Genomic DNA, 15955 nt, shown 5'->3' on the forward strand with positions numbered 1-15955 from the left:
TAAGGGAAGACAACATAACTCTTGCTCTGGAGTTTTGTATGTAGAGTTTATAGCCAGTGGAAAGTCTGACAAACATTCCACTTGTGTTAAACTGGCCCTTTCATAGATATGCATGAGTCTGTAGATGCTCACCCCCCCCCCCCCCCACACACACACACACATTGCTGTGTTCCCAGTTGTGTGTGTGTGTGTGTGTGTGTGTCGATATCTAATGAAAGACTGCAGTAATGTTTACAGACCCTACATTATTCATACATAGTATCTGTTGTGTGAGTGTCTGTCTGACTGACATCACTCGCCTCCTCTCACATCAGATTCACTTTCTATCTGATGAAATTGAGAAAATAAAAGAAATATCAATTATTACATTTCCTCTTTTACAATACCCAGCTGACATTGGGACTGACATTCATTTGATTTTTTTTACTCCCTTTTATTTTTACATAATTGCCAGCATCTGCTATTTTACTCTGTGCCTTTTATTTCCAACAGTTACTCAACGTTTGTCTTGTTTCTGTTGTCGTGGCAGTTCTTTGTTCCAGCCAGGGAATCAGAGAGCTGAGGTGGATGAAGCCTTTCTATTTTAATGTGAGCTGTGTTACTCCTAACACTCTCTCATTCTGGAAACACACACTGGCACATGATATCATGGACACAAGATTGCCACCACACTGATGTCATTAGTACTAAATCATGTACTAAATCCATCACTTTCTATGTATCATGGTCTGTTAGGGTCTGCCTTTCACTATTTAGTGTATTAACCAGGCCACATAATACGCTGCTAGATGATCCTGGCAAACAGATCAGCCATGTGAAACCAAACGCCTTCATGTGTTCCTCCTCTGACTGCAGAGACAGATTCCCTCCATCATTTAGGAGACTGTGGAGTATTACATCATCGGAAGACATGACATGTCACCATCCTAACCATTAATGTGTTCATTTGTTATAGTGATGGTTATAGGCTAAGTGTTTAGCTGTCTTCTTGTGGTGTTGTGGTATGACATCTCAAGCACTACTGAGAGAATTCAGATAATTCAGTAATGAGAAAACTGCAGCGTAAATCTTCAAATACACTCACTAGCTATGTTTAAGATAATAGCAGTATTCCACATGGGATATATTTAGACTAGGGAACTCTGGGGCTGTGTAGTCTTAGTTAGGACCATATCACTGGGTATAATCCAGAGAGGCTGGAGTTTGTTGAGTTGGGGTTCTTGTGGTTTGGTAAGCAGCTGGTGCAAACCTCAAACTGCTCCCTATCCTCCACTGGCGGACAAATCCCTCAAATTACGGTTTGGCCGCTTCGCCGCTTAGATTAAGACATGTCCCCTTATGGCTCTGTGTGGACTTTTACTGAGTCTCCTATGAAGTGTAGTCTCCGCTGGAAAACACTGAAGAAAGTAGAAAAGAAGGCCTACCGCTCGGTGCCCCTCAAGTGTGGTCCTCTGTAGCTCAATTGGTAGAGCATGGTGCTTGTAACGCCAGGGTAGTGGGTTCGATCTCCGGGACCACCCATACGTAGAAATGTACGCGCACATGACTGTAAGTCGCTTTGGATAAAAGCGTCTGCTAAATGGCATATTATTATTAATATTATTATTATAAGTGTCAGTTGTAAAGTACTCTAGAAAGTAACTAGGCCTACCACCTGGAGCCCCTCACACAGCAATTTCACTATTGAGTTATGTGTTGAGCTACTGTGGTTAACAATACCATTGTTGAAGAAGCCATAACATGATTTTGTTAGCCTCTGTTCTGGCCTTGGCAGAGTGTGTGTTTATCCCTCAGCCACCCACTTCTTCTCTGGGTGAACTCATCCTCATTGGTCCAGGACGTGTAGCTATGACTACGCAGGGTCTATAAAAGCTTCCTGCTTCCTGTTCAGCAGGAAGTGGCTAACTTTGTGTGTGTGTTTCTGTTGTTATTTATTTTTCTGCCATACCTTGAAGCGAAGTTCCTACAAGGTAGGTCCACACTGGGCAGAGCATGTGTTATATCTGTGGGAACACACACACACACACTGTCTCGACTCTCGACCTTGTTTCTCATCGCATACACGGGTCACCCCAAAACACAATCACCTATTCAAGCACACACTGGTTGAATCAACTTTGATTCCACTTCATTTAAATGAAATTACATTGAACCAACATGGAATAGACGTTGAATTGACGTCTGTGCCCAGTGGGATGTTAGTGACCTCAGCTACCCGTATTGAGCACTGTTCTATATCTGGACTTTGTTCAATACTGAGCACTGTCCTATATCTGGACTTTGTTCAACACTGAGCACTGTCCTATATCTGCACTCTGTCCAATACTGAGCACTGTCCTCTGTCCTCTCAGGTGTGTCTATATATCTCTGTATTGTAGGGTTGGTTTTTAGCATAATAAGTTGCCTTTGGAGGTCTGTTTGTTGTGTCTTCATACCTGTTGTTTTTTCTGTGAGAGTTTAGCCCTATATCGCTCAGTCTCTTCATGTGTGTATTTGTCAAAACCTTCTGCTTGCTTTATCCGTAACACCGTTCAGATTAATCAACATCTTGCTTAGCTTATGTGGCTATGCAAGCAAAAGCATCAGAAAAAAATGTCTGTCCCTTTTTCCTTTATTCAAAACACTCAAGGGATCACATGTATGTCTGTAAGGTGCATTTATTTATTTCTGGAACGGCTCAGACACACCAATAGCTTTTGCTGGCCCAGAGTACTTTGCACCTCTGAACGTAATTTGCGAACTGAGTGTGCACCGAATTTACAACACGATGAATGACCGGCAGACGAACGCTAGATCCACATTCGGTGCGATATGTGCGAGCCTTAAGAGATTTCAGTCTCAGATTAGCTTTGTGATTTTAGATTAGTTTCAGAGATTAAAGTGTCTTCTGCAGAAGAGGTGTGTGTTCGGTGTGTGTGTGTATTATACAGAGCTAGGTTAGCTGCTGTTTACTGCCTAGTGCGTCAACAGGATGTGATGCAGCTGAGGTTAGAGTTTGAGGTTTGTTGATCAGTAGTGTTGCCAGGGTGATGTGTATCTATCCTTCCACACACCTGCCTCTCTCTTACACACATTTACCGCTCTGTTCACTCTGTATAGGTGTGGTAGTCAAGAAGATGTGTCCCTCCTCCATTTGATTCTTATGCCAGCCCTCGGAGGAGGAAGAGGTGTGGGAGGAGGAACTGGACATTGTCCTTCTATTGCTCCTGCCAGGACTCTGAGATATACTCTGGCCATGTCCCTCTCTAGTACCGTGTTCTTGACATGTTGTTTTTGTTAACGGTCAGTAGTATCCATTAGTAGTATCCATTAGTCATTAGTCATGACCATGGTCTTTGTGACAGCGACAGCATTATTTTGACATTGTTACCTTGGGTTCATTGTGCGTGCCAGTGAGGGTGACCTGCAGTTTAATTACTGTTTCTAATCTGGTTAAACAGACCTGAGATAAACATGCCTGGTTTAGACCAGGTGTAGGGAGGAGAGACAGGAACAGGTCTCAGACCTGCAGTGTTGTAGAAATCAGGGTTTGGATCAATTCTACACTGAACAAAAATATAAACGCAACATGTAAAGTGTTGGTTTCATGAGCTGAAATAAAAGCTCCCAAAAATGTTCCATATGAATTTGTTATTTTTTTATTTTGACAGGGTCAGGCCTGGTGTACAGGCTGTTACAGTACTGTCTCTGATGGTCTGTTACAGTACTGTCTCTGATGGGCTGCTACAGTACTGTCTCTGATGGGCTGTTACAGTACTGTCTCTGATGGGCTGTTACAGTACTGTCTCTGATGGGCTGTTACAGTACTGTCTCTGATGGGCTGTTACAGTACTGTCTCTGATGGGCTGTTACAGTACTGTCTCTGATGGGCTGTTACAGTACTGTCTCTGATGGGCTGCTACAGTACTGTCTCTGATGGGCTGTTACAGTACTGTCTCTGATGGGCTGCTACAGTACTGTCTCTGATGGTCTGTTACAGTACTGTCTCTGATGGGCTGTTACAGTACTGTCTCTGATGGGCTGTTACAGTACTGTCTCTGATGGTCTGTTACAGTACTGTCTCTGATCGGCTGTTACAGTACTGTCTCTGATGGGCTGCTACAGTACTGTCTCTGATGGTCTGTTACAGTACTGTCTCTGATGGGCTGTTACAGTACTGTCTCTGATGGGCTGTTACAGTACTGTCTCTGATGGGCTGCTACAGTACTGTCTCTGATGGGCTGTTACAGTACTGTCTCTGATGGGCTGTTACAGTACTGTCTCTGATGGGCTGTTACAGTACTGTCTCTGATGGGCTGTTACAGTACTGTCTCTGATGGGCTGTTACAGTACTGTCTCTGATGGGCTGTTACAGTACTGTCTCTGATGGGCTGTTACAGTACTGTCTCTGATGGGCTGCTACAGTACTGTCTCTGATGGGCTGCTACAGTACTGTCTCTGATGGGCTGCTACAGTACTGTCTCTGATGGGCTGTTACAGTACTGTCTCTGATGGGCTGTTACAGTACTGTCTCTGATGGGCTGTTACAGTACTGTCTCTGATGGGCTGCTACAGTACTGTCTCTGATGGGCTGTTACAGTACTGTCTCTGATGGTCTGTTACAGTACTGTCTCTGATGGTCTGTTACAGTACTGTCTCTGATGGTCTGTTACAGTACTGTCTCTGATGGGCTGTTACAGTACTGTCTCTGATGGGCTGCTACAGTACTGTCTCTGATGGGCTGTGGGCTGTTACAGTACTGTCTATGATGGGCTGTTACAGTACTGTCTCTGATGGGCTGTTACAGTACTGTCTCTGATGGGCTGCTACAGTACTGTCTCTGATGCACTATGGCTGGGGTGCCTGCATGCTGACCTCCCTTTGGGCGGCCCTGACCTACACTATGGTGAGGACTGTCTGAGGATCACATGACAGATGACATGACATAGAACTCTTTAGTCTGTGGTGAATTCCATTCCTCTCATTCAAGGGTTAGGTTGTGGCTCATTAGGTTATTTCCTGTTCGTGTGTTTGTGTATCACTAGACATACACTGTGTGTTGCTAATGGCTTCTGCTACTGCTTCTCCCTCAACAGACCTGCATCTGTGATAGTATGTGTGGGTGTGCGTGTGAGTCATGAAGGCACCAAGTTCATTAAGTGTGTATGTGTGATGTGTGTGTTTGTCCTCCTCAGGCGCGGCAGCAGGCTCAGATGAGACACCAGATGGCTGCAGACAGTAAGACTGAATACTCCAACTACCTGACCAAGTTCAACCAGGAGCAGAATGAACATTACTACACTCTCATCCCCAATATATTCCAGGTAATACTACACCCTCATCCCCAATATATTCCAGGTAATACTACACCCTCATCCCCAATATATTCCAGGTAATACTGCACCCTCTTCCCCAAAATATTCCAGGTAATACTACACCCTCATCCCCAATATATTCCAGGTAATACTACACCCTCATCCCCAATATATTCCAGGTATTACTACACCCTCATCCCCAATATATTCCAGGTAATACTACACCCTCATCCCCAATATATTCCAGGTATTACTATACATTACTACACCCTCATCCCCAATATATTCCAGGTAATACTACACCCACATCCCCAATATATTCCAGGTATTACTATACATTACTAAACTCTCATCCCCAATATATTCCAGGTATTACTATACATTACTAAACTCTCATCCCCAATATATTACAGGTAATCATACATCCTCATCCCCAATATATTCCAGGTAATACTACACCCCCATCCCCAATATATTCCAGGTATTACTACACCCTCATCCCCAATATATTCCAGGTAATACTACACCCTCATCCCCAATATATTCCAGGTAATACCACACATTACTACACCCTCATCACCAATATATTCCAGGTATTACTATACATTACTACACCCTCATCCCCAATATATTCCAGGTAATACTACACCCACATCCCCAATATATTCCAGGTATTACTATACATTACTAAACTCTCATCCCCAATATATTCCAGGTATTACTATACATTACTAAACTCTCATCCCCAATATATTCCAGGTAATACCACACATTACTACACCCTCATCCCCAATATATTCCAGATATTACTATACATTACTACACCCTCATCCCCAATATATTACAGGTAATCATACATCCTCATCCCCAATATATTCCAGGTAATACTACACCCCCATCCCCAATATATTCCAGGTATTACTACACCCTCATCCCCAATATATTCCAAGTAATACCACACATTACTACACCCTCATCCCCAATATATTCCATGTATTACTACACCCTCATCCCCAATATATTCCAGGTATTACTACACATTACTACACCCTCATCCCCAATATATTCCAGGTAACCAAAAGAAAATACACATTACTACATACAACACTGCCCTCATCTGTGTCAGTGTCTTTTGACTTAATTGACCATGTACAATACAATACAACCCCAACTTATGGACACAATGTGATGAGGTGTAAATGACGGAGTCAGGCGCAGGAGGTAAAACACAGAAATCCAGAGTTTATTCAGTGTACATGAATAAAGTGCAGCAAGCGTCAAAACGAAACTAGCAGTAAAAAAAATCCACCTTGGTTACATACGAGCTACTCACTCTCACAATGAACAATCACTCACAAAGGACAAGGGGGCAGAGGGAACACTTATACACAGACTAATGAGGGAATGAGTACCAGGTGGACAGTACCCTCATACTGCAGCCCAGCTGGACACTGCGGTGGAGATGGATCTGTGCGTAATGCCTGCGCTATATCCGCGTCCATTGCCCATACTACCGGCGCCACAATGCATGAGTCTGGCAGTATGAGGGTATTGTCGCTGGGCCTCTCCTCTGTATCATACAGCCGGGACAGTGCGTCTGCCTTCACGTTCTTCGTACCCGGAATGTATGACAGTGTGAAATCAAACCGGGTGAAGAATAGGGCCCACCTGGCCTGGCGAGGGTTCAGCCTCCTCGCTGCCCAGATGTACTCCAGGTTACGGTGGTCTGTCCAGACGAGGAATGGGTGTTTTGCCCCCTCGAGCCAATGTCTCCACACTGTCAGAGCTCGGACAACAGCCAACAGCTCCCGATCACCAATGCCGTAGTTCTGCTACGCCGGCTGAGCTTCTTTGAGAAGAACGCACAGGGGCGGAGCTTGGGTGGCGTGCCCGAGCGTTGAGACAGGACTGCTCCCATCCCAACTTCGGACGCATCCACCTCCACTACGAACGGTAGTGATGGATCGGGGTGGGCCAGTACTGGGGCAGAGGTGAACAGTTCCCTCAGGTTACTGAAGGCCCTGTCAGCCTCAGCAGACCAGCGGAGCCGGGACAGCCCACCCTTCAACAGAGATGTAATGGGAGCTGCGACCTTGCCAAAGCCCCGGATAAACCTCCGATAATAGTTGGCGAAGCCAAGGAAGCGCTGCACCTCCTTTACCGTGGTTGGAGTCTGCCAATTACGCACGGCTGCAATGCGGTCGCCCTCCATCTCCACACCTGTGGTAGAAATGCGGTATCCGAGGAAGGAGACGGACTGCTGGAAAAACATACACTTTTCTGACTTAGCATAAAGGTCATTTTCCAACAGTCGGGCCAGTACTTTGCGAACCAGGGACACATGCTCGGCGTGCGTAGCGGAATACACCAAGATGTCATCGATGTAGACCACTACACCGCGACCAAGCATGTCCCAAAACACCTCGTTTACAAAGGACTGGAAGACTGAGGGAGCATTCATCAAACCATAGGGCATCACCAGGTATTCATAATGCCCCGTGGTTGTGCTGAATGCTGTCTTCCACTCATCTCCCTCTCGGATACGCACCAGGTTGTACGCACTCCTGAGATCTAATTTAGTGAAGAAGCGCGCTCCATGCTCAACCACTGACGGAATGAGGGGGAGAGGATAACTAAATCTAATCGTCTCCTTGTTCAGTGTTCGATGCACGGGCGCAGACCGCCGTCTTTCTTCTTCACAAAAAAGAAACTCGAGGGGCGGGTGAAGTGGAGGGACGTATCTACCCCTGGCGCAGGGACTCGGACGTATGTCTCCATAGCCTCCATCTCCGCCCGCGACAGGGGATACACATGACTCCTGGGAGGTACAGCGTCTACCCGAAGGTTTATTGCGCAATCCCCCGCCCGATGAGGTGGCAATTTAGTTGCTTTATTCTTGGAGAAAACTTGTGCCAGATCATGGTATTCGGGGGGAATGCGCACGGTGGAGGCAGCGTCTGGACTTTCCACCGTGGTTGCACCAACGGAAACACACAGACACCTACCCTGACACTCTCGCGACCACCCCGTGAGAACCCTCTGCGGCCATGAGAAAGTGGGGTTGTGGAGTGCTAGCCACGGAATACCTAACACCACAGGGAAAGCAGGAGACTCAATGATGGAAAAAGTGACCTGCTCACAATGCGTCTCCTGTGTGATCATGGTGACTGGTACCGTGACTTCCTTTATCAACCCGGACCCTAATGGTCGACTATCAAGTGCTCTGATGGGGCGTGGAATGGATAGGGGAACTAATAAAATGCTCTGGCGGCGTACGAAAGTTTTATCCATAAAGTTCCCAGCTGCGCCTGAATCTACCAGCGCCTTACACTTGGGAACTCTCATGTAATCAGGGAAGTATATGGGTATGGTACAATGCACAGCAGAGGGCTCTGAACAAGTGTGGGTGCTCAATACCTGGGGTGATGCGAGAGTGCCCTGCCTGCCGCCTCCTGACCCAAAAGAGCGCTGACGACAACGTGTGGTGGAATGTCCCTTCGTGCCATCCGATTGGCACTGGCGCTGTTGTCTTCCGCTCTCTCGGTGCTCTGTACCACCCAGCTCCATGAGCTCTGGATCCGTGTTGGTCGGGGCGGGAACGGGCAGACCTCCTCCAGGACGTCCTCTGGTTGCCAGCAGGTTATCCAGACTAATTGCTATGTCCACCAGTTCGGTAAAAGACAAACTGGTGTCACGGCAGGCTAGCTCCCGTCGGACGTCCTCCTGTGGCACAGGAACTGGTTGACCAGGGCCTGCTTGTTCCACCCGGATCCTGCTGCCAAAATCCGGAACTCCAGCGCGAACTCCTGTACTGTCCTCGTCCCCTGCCTCAAGTGGACCAGCTGCTCACCCGCCTCTCGATCGAAAACCGCCCGAAATAGGCGGGTGAACTCCCTGTAGTCCTCCAACGCGGCTCCTCATTCTCTCCAAACCGCGTTGGCCCACTCCAGGGCTTTCCCTGAGAGGCAGGAAATGAGGACGGACACCTGCTCTCGATCGAGCTACTCACTCTCACAATGAACAATCACTCACAAAGGACAAGGGGGCAGAGGGAACCCTTATACACAGACTGAGGGAATGAGTACCAGGTGTGTGTGATTGACAAGACAAGACAAGACAAGACAAGAGAAATGGAGTGATGATAAATGGAGCGGTAGTTGCTAGTAAGCTGGTGACGACAAACGCCGAAACCTACCCGAGCAAGGAGGAGGGGCAGCCTCGGCTGAATTCGTGACACACAATGCATTTAAAATCATCGAGGATGACACAAAAAAGCTAATTAAATTATTTTCATTGTGGTCTTCTTATTAACAATTATGTAGATTAATACACTAAAGAAGTTGATGAAGATAATGCCATCGTAGAGTTCCTTCACAGCGGAGTGAAGACTGGTGCATCTGTTGGCAACCCATTTGAGTTAGATGATAGTTTGATGATAGTGATGCCATGACGGTGAAGCAGTTGGCTTGCCGGCTCTGATGTTATCCACGGCCTCTCTATAGCCAGTGATAGTGATGGAGTTGGCTTGCTGGCCAGTGGTGTCAGTGCCAGTTTGGGAAGCAACCTCCTAGCTACGGTATCTTTGAACCAATTATAGACATCGTCTACTGTCTTATAGTATGTAATAGGATGCTGATGTTATAGCGTTGTAATAAGGATCTGTGTGTGTTTGTGTGTATGTAGAAACTCCAGGAGATGGAGGAGAGGCGGATCGAGAGGGTGGGTGTGTCCATGAAGACATACGCGGAGGTGGACCGTGAGGTGCTGCCTATCGTAGGGAAATGTCTAGACGGAATGACCAAGGCTGCCGAGTCCATCGAGCCAAAGACTGTGAGTACGCACACACACACACGCAAGATTGTGTGTACAGTACTGTACCAGGTTAGAACCATGTGGGTACTATGTGTTGTTGATGGTATTCCCCCCCCCCCCCACACACACCAGAGTCCAGGCTCTTGGTATCACAAAATTCAGAGATACTGAGGTATGGGTGAGAGAGAGGTACAGAGATGGAGAAAGAAAAATTGCTTTGAGAGCTGATTAATTACACTCAAAACCCTCTACTTCTCCCTCCTCCTCCTCCCTAACCCTCTTCCCCATCTCTCTCCATCCCTCTCTCTCCCTGCCCCTCCCTCCCTCCCTCCCTCCCTCCCCTCCCCTACATATTTACAGTGCATTCGGAAAGTATTCAGACCCCTTGACTTTTTCCACACTTTGTTACGTTACAGCCTTATTCTAAAATATATTAAATTGTTTTTTTCCCTCATCAATCTGCACACAATACCCCATACTGACAAAGCAAAAACAGGTTTTTAGAATTTTTAGCAAATTCATAAAAAATTAAGAACTGAAATATCACATTTACATACAGTGGGGGAAAAAAGTATTTAGTCAGCCACCAATTGTGCAAGTTCTCCCACTTAAAAAGATGAGAGAGGCCTGTAATTTTCATCATAGGTACACGTCAACTATGACAGACGAAATGAGAAAGAAAATCCAGAAAATCACATTGTAGGATTTTGTATGAATTTATTTGCAAATTATGGTGAAAAATAAGTATTTGGTCAATAACAAAAGTTTCTCAATAGTTTGTTATATACCCTTTGTTGGCAATGACACAGGTCAAACGTTTTCTGTAAGTCTTCACAAGGTTTTCACACACTGTTGCTGGTATTTTGGCCCATTCCTCCATGCAGATCTCCTCTAAAGCTGTGATGTTTTGAGGCTGTTGCTGGGCAACACAGACTTTCAACTTCCTCCAAAGATTTTCTATGGGGTTGAGATCTGGAGACTGGCTAGGCCACTCCAGGACCTTGAAATGCTTCTTACGAAGCCACTCCTTCGTTGCCCGGGCGGTGTGTTTGGGATCATTGTCATGCTGAAAGACCCAGCCATGTTTCATCTTCAATGCCCTTGCTGATGGAAGGAGGTTTTCACTCAAAATCTCACGATACATGGCCCCATTCATTTTTTCCTTTACACGGATCAGTCGTCCTCGTCCCTTTGCAGAAAAACAGCCCCAAAGCATGATGTTTCCACCCCCATGCTTCACAGTAGGTATGGTGTTCTTTGGATGCAACTCAGCATTCATTGTCCTCCAAACACGACGAGTTGAGTTTTTACCAAAAAGTTATATTTTGGTTTCATCTGACCATATGACATTCTCCCAATCCTCTTCTGGATCATCCAAATGCACTCTAGCAAACTTCAGACAGGCCTGGACATGTACTGGCTTAAGCAGGGGGACACGTCTGGCACTGCAGGATTTGAGTCCCTGGCGGCGTAGTGTGTTACTGATGGTAGGCTTTGTTACTTTGGTCCCAGCTCTCTGCAGGTCATTCATTAGGTCCCCCCGTGTGGTTCTGGGATTTTTGCTCACCGTTCTTGTGATCATTTTGACCCCACAGGGTGAGATCTTGCGTGGAGCCCCAGATCGAGGGAGATTATCAGTGGTCTTGTATGTCTTCCATTTCCTAATAATTGCTCCCACAGTTGATTTCTTCAAACCAAGCTGCTTACCTATTGCAGATTCAGTCTTCCCAGCCTGGTGCAGGTCTACTATTTTGTTTCTGGTGTCCTTTGACAGCTCTTTGGTCTTGGCCATAGTGGAGTTTGGAGTGTGACTGTTTGAGATTGTGGACAGGTGTCTTTTATATTGATAACAAGTTCAAACAGGTGCCGTTAATACAGGTAACGAGTGGAGGACAGAGGAGCCTCTTAAAGAAGAAGTTACAGGTCTGTGAGAGCCAGAAATCTTGCTTGTTTGTAGGTGACCAAAGACTTATTTTCCACCATAATTTGCAAATAAATTCATAAAAAATCCTACAATGTGATTTTCTGGATTTTTCTTCTTCTCAATTTGTCTGTCATAGTTGACGTGTACCTATGATGAACATGTACAGGCCTCTCTCATCTTTTTAAGTGGGAGAACTTGCACAGTTGGTGGCTGACTAAATACTTTTTTCCCCCACTAAGTATTCAGACCCTCTTCTCAGTACTTTGTTGAAGCACCTTTGGCAGCGATTACAGCATTGAGTCTTCTTGGGTATGACGCTACAAGCTTGGCACACCTGTATTTGGGGAGTTTTTCCCATTCTTCTCTACAGATCCTCTCAAGCTCTGCCAGGTTGGATGGGGAGCGTCACTGCACAGCTATTTTCAGGTCTCTCCAAAGATGTTCGACTGGGTTCAAGTCTGGGTTCTGGCTGGGCCACTCAAGAACATTCAGAGACTTGTGCCGAAGCCCCTCCTGCGTTGTCTTGGCTGTGTGCTTAGGGTCATTATCCAGTTGGAAGGTGAACCTTCGCCCCAGTCTAAGGTCCTGAGCGCTCTGGAGCAGATTTTCATCAAGGATCTCACTGTACTAAGCTCCGTTCATCTTTCCCTCGATCCTGACTAGTCTCCCAGTCCCTGCCGCTCAAAAACATCCCCACAGCATGATGCTGCCACCACCATGCTTCACCGTAGGGATGGTGCCAGGTTTCCTCCAGACGTGACTCTTGGCATTCAGGCCAAAGAGTTAAATCTTGGTTTCATCAGACCAGAGAATCTTGTTTCTCATGGTCTGAGAGTCCTTTAGGTGCCTTTTGGCAAACTCCAAGTGGGCTGTCATGTGCCTTTTACTGAGGAGTGGCTTGCGTCTGTTGCAGAGATGGTTGTCCTTCTGGAAGGTTCTCCAATCTCTACAGAGGAACTCTGGAGCTCTGTCAGAGTGGCCATTGGGTTCTTGGTCACCTCTCTGACCAAGGCCCTTCTCCCCTGATTGCTCAGTCTCGGAGCTCTACAGACAATTCCTTCGACCTCATGGCTTGGTTTTTGCTCTGACATGCACTGTCAACTGTGGGACCTTATATAGACAGGTGTGTGCCTTTTCAAATCATGTCCAGTCAATTGAATTTTCCACAGGTGGACTCCAATCAAGTTGTAGAAACATCTCAAGGATGATCAATGGAAACAGGATGCACCTGAGCTCAATTTCGAGTCTCATAGCAAAGGGTCTGAATATTTATGTACAGTACCAGTCAAAAGTTTGGACACACCTACTCATTCAAGGGTTTTTCTTTATTTTTACTATTTTCTACATTGTAGAATAATAGTGAAGACATCAAAACTTTTAAATAACACATATGGAAGTGTTAAACAAATCAAAATATATTTTAGATTTTAGATTCTTCAAAGTAGCCACCCCTTTGCCTTGATGACAGCTTTGCACACTCTTGGCATTCTCTCAACCAGCTTCATGAGGAATGCTTTTCCAACAGTCTTGAAGGAGTTCCCACATATGCTGAGCACTTGTTGGCTGCTTTTCTTTCACTCTGCAGTCCAACTCATCCCAAACCATCTCAATTGGGTTGAGGTCAGGTGATTGTGGAGGCCACGTCATCTGATGCAGCATTCCATCACTCTCCTTCTTGGTCAAATAGCCCTTACACAGCCTGGAGGTGTGTTTTTTGTCATTGTGCTATTGAAAAACAAACAATAGTCCCACTAAGCTTTTTGGGCTCCCGAGTGGCGCAGCGGTCTAAGGCACTGCATCTCAGTGCTAGAGACGTCACTACAAACCCTGGTTCGATCAAAACCAGCCGTGATCAGGAGTCCCATAGGGCGGTTCACAATTGGCCCAGCGTCGTCTGGGTTAGGGGAGAGTTTGGCTGGGGTAGGCCGTCATTGTAAATAAGTCCAAAAATCTCCAATTTGGACTCCAGACCAAAGGACAGATTTCCACCAGTCTAATGTCCATTGCTCGTGTTTCTTGGCCCAAGCAGGTCTCTTCTTCTTATTGGTGTCCTTTAGTAGTGGTTTCTTTGCAGCAATTCGACCATGAAGGCCTGATTCACACAGTCTCCTCTGAACAGTCGATGTTGAGATGTGTCTGTTACTTGAACTCTGTGAAGCATTTATTTGGGCTGCAATTTCTGAGGCTGGTAACTCTAATGAACTTATCCTCTGCAGCAGAGGTAACTCTGGGTCTTCCATTCCTGTGGTGGTCCTCATGAGAGCCAGTTTCATCATAGCGCTTGATTGTTTTTGCGACTGCAATTGAAGAAACTTTCAAAGTTTGAAATTTTTCGGATTGACTGACCTTCATGTCTTAAAGTAATGATGGACTGTCGTTACTATTTGCTTATTTTAGCTGTTCTTGCCATAATATGGACTTGGTATTTTACCAAATAGGGCTATCTTCTGTATACCACCCCTATCTTGTCACAACACAACTGATTGGCTCAAACGCATTAAAAAGGAAAGAAATTCCACAAATTAACTTTGTGGTCCTCTGTAGCTCAATTGGTAGAGCATGGCGCTTGTAACGCCAGGGTAGTGGGTTCGATCCCTGGGACCACCCATATGTAAAAATGTATGCACACATGACTGAAAGTCGCTTTGGATAAAAGTGTCTGCTAAATGGCTTATTATAATAATAATTATTATTATTATAAGAAGGCACACCTGTTAATTTTACATTTTAGTCATTTAGCAGACGCTCTTATCCAGAGCGACTTACAGGTAGTGAGTGCATACATATATATTTTTTTATACTAATTCATTGAAATGCATTCCAGGTGACTACCTCATGAAGCTGGTTGAGAGTATGAAAAAAAAAATATATATATATGCACTCACTAACTGTAAGCCGCTCTGGATAAGAGCATCTGCTAAAATGACTAAAATGTAAAAAAAAATGGGAGAATGCCAAGAGTGTGCAAAGCTGTCATCAAGGCAAAGGGCGGATACTTTGAAGAATCTCAAATATAAAATATATTTTGATTTGTTTAACACTTTTTTGATTACTACATGATTCCATATGTGTTATTTCATAGTTTTGATGCCTTCACTATTATTCTACAATGTAAAAAAGGGAAGGCTTCTGAATACTTTCTGAATGCACTGTATGTGGACATTGAAGCTAAAACTTTTAATTTGGCTCTATATTCCAGCATTTTGGATTTGAGATAAAATGTTTCATATGAGGTGACAGTACAGAATGTCACCTTTTATTTGAGGGTATTTTCATACATATCTGGTTTACCATTTAGAAATGAAAGCATTTGAAGGTGTCATATGTATTTGGACAAATTCACTTGTATGTGTATTAAAGTAGTCAAGTAGTAGTAGTAGGATTTGTTCCCATATTCCTAACACGCAATGACTACATCAACCTTGTGACTCTACAAACTTGTTGGATGCATTTGCAGTTTGTTTTGGTTGTGTTTCAGATTATTGTGCCCAATAGAAATTAATGGTAAATAATGTATTATGTAATAAAGTTTGGTAGACCACCCGAGAGGTGGGGCAAGTACTGGATTGAGCAGAGTAGCGTGATGCTGCCACCAACTTTGTTTGACCTGTATGGTACCAGTATGGGCCGGTACATTCTTTGAAAAAAAGGTGCTATCTAGAACCAAAAAGGCTGTCCCCATAGGAGAACCCTTTGAAGAAACCATTTTGGTTCCAGGTAGAACCCTTTTGGGTTCCATGTAGAACCCTTTCCACAGAGGGTTCTACATGGAACCCAAAAGAGTTCTACCTGGAACCAAAAAGGGTTCTACCTGGAACCAAAAAGAGTTATCCTATGGGGACAGCCGCAGAACCCTTTTGGTACCCTTTTTTCTAAGTGTATGGTCCTAACTCAACACAATACTACACAGATATAGCAGATAAAG

At 45.2% G+C, this 15955-nt stretch overlaps 1 protein-coding gene across 1 annotated transcript in view; it reads left to right on the top strand.

Annotated features, from left to right (window-relative positions):
* The window catches only part of LOC311127866 (formin-binding protein 1-like), a 107969-nt gene that overhangs the window by 72655 nt on the left and 19359 nt on the right, over positions 1 to 15955 (top strand). Inside the window, exons 7-8 of the mRNA XM_084159763.1 lie at positions 5175 to 5303; positions 9978 to 10124. Coding sequence (XP_084015889.1) covers positions 5175 to 5303; positions 9978 to 10124 — 276 coding nt within the window. The remainder of the gene's footprint in view (positions 1 to 5174; positions 5304 to 9977; positions 10125 to 15955) is intronic.

Source organism: Coregonus lavaretus, assembly GCF_964263955.1.
Source record: "Coregonus lavaretus genome assembly, chromosome: 4".
Taxonomy (NCBI): domain Eukaryota; kingdom Metazoa; phylum Chordata; class Actinopteri; order Salmoniformes; family Salmonidae; genus Coregonus; species Coregonus lavaretus.